Source organism: Suncus etruscus, chromosome 6 (genome assembly GCF_024139225.1).
Source record: "Suncus etruscus isolate mSunEtr1 chromosome 6, mSunEtr1.pri.cur, whole genome shotgun sequence".
Taxonomy (NCBI): Eukaryota; Metazoa; Chordata; class Mammalia; order Eulipotyphla; family Soricidae; genus Suncus; species Suncus etruscus.
In genome coordinates, this window is record NC_064853.1 from 45,112,817 (window position 1) to 45,120,234 (window position 7,418).

Sequence of the window (7,418 nt, forward strand, 5' to 3'; positions counted from 1 at the left end):
TGTGTGACCCTTAGCCAAAATGGGCCGTGCCCCTGCCCGCCCTCACTGCTATCTGCACCAAACCCAGAGCCGGCCGGACGCCGGGGTGTCCGTCCCTCCCCGCCCATAGCGGGTTCCTTCTGGGTGGACGCTTTGCCCTGAGCCCCTGTCCCCATCGGGCCGCTGCTGGGGGGTGTGCGTGGCCCAGTCGCACGGAGCCATGGCTACGGGCCTCCCGCTCCGGGCTTGCACCCGTGGCTGGCGCCTTGTCCACCGCGGGTTCCCCGTCGGAAGGAACGGGCTCTATGAGGTCAGCGCGCCCCGAGCCGGTCACAATGCGACGCTTCTACTGGACGGTCGCACCCGGGCGCCCCGCAGACACCTGCCCGGCTCCGCCTGGACCGGAGCGTCCTCGCGCGGCCAGGGCTCAGGCAGCTGCTTCCAGCCTGGGACCGGCTACGGCCTCCGTCAGGTGAGCGGCGGGCCCGGGGAGCGGGCGCGGGAGGGAAGGGGACACCAGCGTCCCGGGAGCCCCCTGATCGCCACTCCCCGCGCAGAGCGCCCCGGGGCCTGGACATGAGTGCCCAGGAAGCCCCTCAAGGTCGGAGATTCCCCATTGAAGCCGGAGACTCCCCTGGCCTTGCCGCCGCCGCCGCCCCAGAATCCCAGGACAGCCCGGAGCCGGTGGCTACGGAGCACAACCCGGTCAGGTGAGGCCGCCCCGGGAGGGCTGGAGCCGAGTGCGGGGGGGCCCCCAGCCGCTCTCCCCGGCGCCTCCCCGCACCCTCTGAAGTGCCCGTTTCTCTCCCCCAGGCCGCTTCGACGCTGCCCCGGCTGCCACTGCCTGACGTTGCCGTACGTGCCCATCGACGTCTACCTGGCTATGGGCGGGAGCCCCCGGGCCCGCGCCACCTGACTGCCTGCAAAGGGAACGAGGCCACGCGGGCCACCACGCTGAGGTCGCGCGCACCGAGCACGAGACGAATGATGCACATTTTAAAATAAAGGAATGATGCACATTTTAATAAAGCACAGCATAAACTGTTCTTTCCACTCCTGAGGCTGGCCGTGTCTGTCTGTTTGTCTGTCTAGCCATCGGGCCGGCCCATCCAACAGCTGGAGGTCTTGCCTCCAGACCTCTCTTCCTCCTCCCCATCGTCCCAGCATCCTACTTCTCGCTTGTCGTGACCCCTGCCTGTCCAGCCTTTTCCCCTGTCAACCCATCCAGACTCCTCCCCATTCCTCTTTCTCGGTCTCCCACCTAAATTTGTCTAGTGTGTTCTACTCTATAGGATCCAGAGAAAACTCAGAACTGGATGGGGTGAACGGTCAACCGAGAATGAGGAAAATGGCCTCTACACTAGGCCCGTTTAATTCTAAAATGGAATTGCTTTGACCACCTCGGTTTTTTATTCTAGAAACTTCTGGCTCTGTTGAAAGGGTTAAAGCTGCCCTATCCATCCTAAACTATTTCAAGGATTAAGAGGATCACAATGGGGGCCGGGCGGTGGCGCTAGAGGTAAGGTGCCTGCCTTGCCTGCGCTAGCCTAGGATGGACCGCGGTTCGATCCCCGGCATCCCATATGGTCCCCCAAGCCAGGAGTGACTTCTGAGTGCATAGCCAGGAGTAACCCCTGAGCGTCACCGGGTGTGGCCCAAAAAACCAAAAAAAAAAAAAAAAAAGAGGATCACAATGGGACCGGAAAGGTAGCATGGAGGTAGGGTGTTTGCCTTGCATGCAGAAGGACAGTGGTTTGAATCCCGTCATCCCATATGGTCTCCTGAGCCTGCCAGGAGCGATTTCTGAGCGTAGGGCCAGGAGTAAACCCTGAGCATGGCCGGGTGTGACCCAAAAACAAAAAACAAAAAAAAAAAAAGGAGGGAGCCAATCAAAAACTGATTTCTCTTTGTCCTTGACAACCCATACAGCCCTCTGAGCCCCTTTCCCCTCTCTGTATTCCCAGGACTGATCTCTGAGCACAGTCAGGAGTAAGACCTGACCCAAAGAACAAAACCAATTTTAGGGGCAGGCACAGCGGTAGGGCATTTGTCTTGCAAGTTGCCGACCCATGACCAACGGTGGTTGGATTCCCAGCATCCCATATGGTCCCCCATGACTGCCAGGAGCAATATCTGAACAGAGAGCCAGGAGTAACAACTGAGTGTCACCAAGTGTGGCCCAAAAAACAAACAAACAAACAAACAAAAATCAGTTTTAGTATCTTATTTCCCCCACACCCAGCACTCAGGGTTAGACCTGTTACTCCTGGCTCTGTGCTCAGAAATCACCCCTGGCAGGTTCGGGTAGCCATATGGGATGCCAGGGATTGAATTCAGGTCTGTCCTAGGTCAATGGTGTGCAAGGTGCAAAGGTGCCCAACTGCTGTGCTATTGCTCCAGTCACTCTTGTTTCTAGTTTTGTTGTTGTTTTTGTTTTTGGGTCACACCCGGCAGCGCTCAGGAGCTACTCCTGACTCTACACTCAGAAATCGCTCCTGGCCGGCTCGGGGGACCATATGGGATGCCGGGATTCAAACCACTGTCCTGCATGCAAGGCAAATGCCCTACCTCCATGCTATCTCTCCAGTCCTTGTTTCTGTTTTTAAGTAAAGGAACTGCATTGACAGACCTGCCCTGTATCCTTCAAATGATTAATTCCAGCAAACTCCTCAGTAACCTCAGACTTAAAGCCTTCAAGTACATCCTTTGGGGTGAAATGAGATTGGGGCAGACTCGAAGAGAACTTTCACAGAATGCCCATTGCCTATTATCCAGGTTCACATTAACAAATCTTTTTTTTTTTTTTTTTGGTTTTTGGGTCACACCCGGCCATGCTCAGAGGTTATTCTGGTTCTGCATTCAGAAATCGCTCCTGGCAGGCAGGGGTGGGGGGTGGGGGACCATATGGGATGCCGAGATTTGAACCACAATCCTCCTGCATGCAAGGCAAACGCCCTACCTTCATGTTATCTCAGCCCCAGTATATTTTTGGGGGTCCACATCCGGTGATGCTCAGGGGTTACTCTGGCTATGCGCTCAGAAATCACCCCTGGCTTGGGGGACCAAATGGATGCCAGGGAACTGAATTGCGGTCCATCCTAGGCTAGCAAGAATAAGGCAGATACTGCCCTACGCCATCACTCTGGCCCCTAATCTATTTCTAACGTTGGAAAGTAAGTTGGAGCTGAAGCAATAGTACAGTGGATAAGGCAATTGCCTTGAATGTAGCAGACCTGAGCTTGATCCTCAGCATCCCATATGATTCCTTTTGCACAGCCAGGAGTAACTCCTAAACACAGCTGGGTGTGGCCCAAAAAGCAAAAATCAATAACCCAGAGTATTCCATCTTCTGCCCTGATATTTTAGCAAATTGACCCAACAGCCCCACCTGGATATGAGAGAGAGAAGAGAGAGAGAGAGAGAGAGAGAGAGAGAGAGAGAGAGAGAGAGAGAGAGAGAATAGGGGTTAATGTGCTTGCCTTGTCTAAATGCCAATGAGGTTCAATCCCTGCAACCCCTGAAAGCAACCCCTGACTACCACTAGGTGTGGACCCAGAAGCAAAGTCGACTAGTCCCTTCCTAGTCACTTGATCTTTCATCCCAAGGTCGACAGCACTGCAGAACCTAAGGTCATCATGGCCTTAATGCCATACAAAACTCTCTAAGCAGCCCCATTGATGGTATGGAGTGAATGTTTATTAAAAAGAGTTTACTTTGAAGTGAGGACTTTATTTGGAACTGGGACCGGAGAGATAGCACAGTGGCGTTTGCCTTGCAAGCAGCCGATCCAGGACCAAAGGTAGTTGGTTCGAATCCCGGTGTCCCATATGGTCCCCCGTGCCTGCCAGGAGCTATTTCTGAGCAGACAGCCAGGAGTAACCCCTGAGCACCGCCGGGTGTGACCAAAAAAAAAAAAAAAAACACAACAACAAAAAAAGAAGTTTGGAACCACACTCAGAACTATTCCTGGCTTGGTGCTCAGGACTAGGATCAACTGTGTGAGCTGTGTGCAAAGCAAGTACAGTAACCCCCATACCATCTTTCCAAGCCCTGAAGTGTCAACTTTTCAATTCTCCTTCACCCCATCCCATCCCATCCCATCCTTACCTAGAGAATCCCAGGGACTCTCAGGAAGAGGAAGCTGCTTCCATCCCCAAACTACATGCACAACCTGCTCAGCCTAAGCACTAAGCATCCAGTTCTGCAGATAAATGGTCTCCCACCCTGGAAACAGTTTTCACACTTCAGAAAATCATTGACATTTTAGAAAGAGAATATATATATTTGGCTTTTAGGCCATGCTCAGCTGTACTCAGGACTTGTTCCTGGCTCTGTACTCAGAGATCAGTCCTGGAAGGATCTCAGGGACCATATGGGGTGCCAGGGATAAAACCCTGGAAGGTTGTGTGCTGGTCAAGGGCACTGCCTGATAATTCCAGGCCTTTCTTTTTCCCAGACTCTGAAAAAAATTGACCTCTGTATTTAGCAAGCAAAAATCAATTATTGGCTGTAACAATAGTACAGTGGGTGGGGCCAGAGAGATAGCTTGGAGGTAAGGTGTTTGCCTTGCAATCAGTAGGACGGTGGTTCGAATCCCGACATCCCATATGGTCCCCCAAGCCTGCCAGGAGTGATTTCTGAGCATAGAGCAAGGAGTAACCCCTGAGCACTGTCAGGTGTGACCCAAAAAACAAACAAACAAACAAACAAAAAGCAATAGTACAGTGGGTAGAGCACTTGCCTTCCATGGCTAACCAGGTTTATTCTTCAACAATCCACACCTAAACCCTTCAAGAAGTGATCCCTAAGCATAGAGCCAGGAGTAAACCCTGAACACTGCCAGGTATGCCCTCACCAGCCCCCCAAAAAGACACGGATTATTTCCAGTCACTGGGAAGGATACCTTAAGTATAACGACCAGGGCATTTACTAGGCTGAAACCAACCCTACCAACATGATTTCTGGTTGTTTTTTTTGTTTGTTTGTTTGGGTTTTTTGTTTGTTTGTTTTGTTTTTGTTTTTGTTTTTGCTTTTTTTGGCCAACACCCTGTGATACTCAGAGGTTACTCCTAGCTATGCGCTCAGAAATCGCCCCTGGCTTGGGGGACCATATGGGATGCCGAGGGATTGAACCTCGGTTTGTCCTAGGTTAGTGCATGCAAGGCAGACGCTTTACAGCTTGCGCCACTGCTCCGGCCCTTACCAACGTGATATTTTTTTGGGGGGGGCTTTTGGGTCACACCCGGCAACGCTCAGGGGTTACTCCTGGCTCCAGGCTCAGAAATCGCTCCTGGCAGGCTCAGGGAACCATATGGGATGCCGGGATTTGAACCAATGACCTGCATGAAAGGCAAACACCTTACCTCCATGCTATCTCTCCAGCCCCACCAACGTGATTTTTTGTATTTTTCTCATTCCTGATTCTCTTTTGAGCACAGAACATGGCAGAAGCAGTTTAGAAATCCAAGTGCTGGAGCCAGAGAGATAGCTTAGAGGTAGGGTGTTTACCTTGCCTGCAGAAGGAATCCCAGCATCCCATATGGTCCTCCAAGCCTGCCAGGAGTGATTTCTGAGGAGTAACCCCTGAGTGCTGATGGTGTGACCCAAAAACAAAACAAAAAAAGGAAAAAATGGGCCCGGAGAGATAGTACAGCGGCATTTGCCTTGCAAGCAGCCGATCCAGAACCAAAGGTGGTTGGTTCGAATCCTGGTGTCCCATATGGTCCCCCGAGCCTGCCAGGAGCTATTTCTGAGCAGACAGCCAGGAGTAACCCTTGAGCAACGCCAGGTGTGGCCCAAAAACCAAAAAAAAAAAAGGAAAAAGGAAAAAATAAATCTAAGTGCTGCTGTCTCAAAGATTCAGCACATCTCCTGGGAATGGTCGGGATCAGCCCTTACAAGCAGCATGCATACTTTCACACAGGTCAATTATTCCTGTGTGGGAGGTAGCAGACTAGCATTGAACAGATTGAGCAGAGGTGAGCATTCTCTGGAGACTCAGCTCATTCAGGTCATTGACAGGATCACTAGAAAATAATGGCAGATATGAAGAAAACCATTCAGGGACAGGCTGTGGTGACTAGAAGTCAAGCTCTGTTCATAGGCAATAAAGAGCTTGAACTGTGTGACCAGAAGTCAAGTCAGGGGTTCCAATTTCAACCTTGACCCTGGATCATTCACACAAATGGACAGAAAAGACATGTAAAGGCATGTTGATTCAGTTTCAAGTGAATTTGATAGCTATAAGCTTTGGACCTCATGGAACTCACATAGTCTAGCACTCCCTTCTGGAAGGTCTCACATAGTCATTTCCCTTTCCTTGGGATGGATCCATTTATTCAATGAAATATAATTTAAAAGCACCAGAAAGTCTCTATGGACCTTGTCAAAGTAGCAAATCCTTCCCTTTTTCAATTCTCTTTTATCTTCCTCATTTTCTTCTTCCTATCTTCTTTTTTTGTTTGTTTGTTTGTTTTGTTTGTTTTTGTTTTTGGGCCACACCCGGCGATGCTCAGGGGTTACTCCTGTCTGTCTGCTCAGAAATAGCTCCTGGCAGGCACGGGGGACCATATGGGACACCGGGATTCGAACCAACCACCTTTGGTCCTGGATCGGCTGCTTGCAAGGCAAATGCTGCTGTGCTATCTCTCCGGGCCCTTCTTCCTATCTTTTTAACCCTCCTTTAAAATATGTTTGGGCTGACAAGATAGTACAGTGGATAGGGCACTTATCTTGTATATAGCTGACCATGTTCAATCTCCAGTGTCCTATTTGAATCCATGAGACTGCTAGGAGTAATCTCTTAGTGCAGAAGATTACTCCCCCACCCCCAAAAGAAACCATTTAGCCAACTCTCACATCTATCAGAGACTGGGAACCAGGTCCAGATCCAGAGTTCAGAATTTAGGGTTCTGGGGCCAGAGCTGTGGCAATAGCGGTAAGGAATCTGCCTAGGATGGATCGCGATGGACTTAGGTTCGATCCCCTGGAGTCTCATATGGTCCCCCGAACCAGGAGCAATTTCTGAGTGCATAGCCAGGAGTAACCCCTGAGCGTCACTGGGTGTGGCCCAAAAGAAAACGGGGGGAAAAAAGGAATTTTGGGTCTGAATAGAAAAGAAATCAGAGAAATTACTGAGGTAAAGCCCTTGCATTACATGTGCAAGATCCTGAATTCAGACCCTCAGAATGCAAACTAAAGCTGCAGCAGCTGGATCAAGGAGGCCTCAAGCTTGAACTTGGATCTGCCAGTGACTGGATGACAAACTCCATCCTTCTCTACTCTATCTCCTTTCTTTCTGTTTCCTTTTTTTTTTTTTTTTTTTTTTTGGGCCACACCCGGTAAGCTCAGGGGTTACTCCTGGCTATGTGCTCAGAAGTTGCTCCTGGCTTGGGGGACCATATGAGACACCGGGGGATCGAACCGCAGTCCGTCCAAGA

The 7,418-nt window shown here is 50.9% G+C and overlaps 1 protein-coding gene across 1 annotated transcript; it reads left to right on the forward strand.

Moving 5' to 3' along the window:
• Positions 1–261: 261 nt before the first annotated feature.
• On the forward strand, positions 262–1,032 carry FAM229A (family with sequence similarity 229 member A). Its single transcript, XM_049775108.1, has 3 exons — positions 262–451; positions 537–689; positions 793–1,032. The coding sequence occupies exons 1-3, from the start codon at positions 285–287 to the stop codon at positions 893–895; spliced, it is 423 nt and encodes a 140-aa protein (XP_049631065.1). The 5' UTR covers positions 262–284; the 3' UTR covers positions 896–1,032.
• Positions 1,033–7,418: the final 6,386 nt, after the last annotated feature.

Coding starts and splice junctions, on each gene's coding strand:
- FAM229A (XM_049775108.1), top strand. CDS start 285: ATGAGGTCAGCGCGCCCCGAGCCGGTCACAATGCGACGCTTCTACTGG. Junction 452..536: donor CCGGCTACGGCCTCCGTCAG/GTGAGCGGCGGG, acceptor CTCCCCGCGCAG/AGCGCCCCGGGGCCTGGACA. Junction 690..792: donor ACGGAGCACAACCCGGTCAG/GTGAGGCCGCCC, acceptor TCTCTCCCCCAG/GCCGCTTCGACGCTGCCCCG.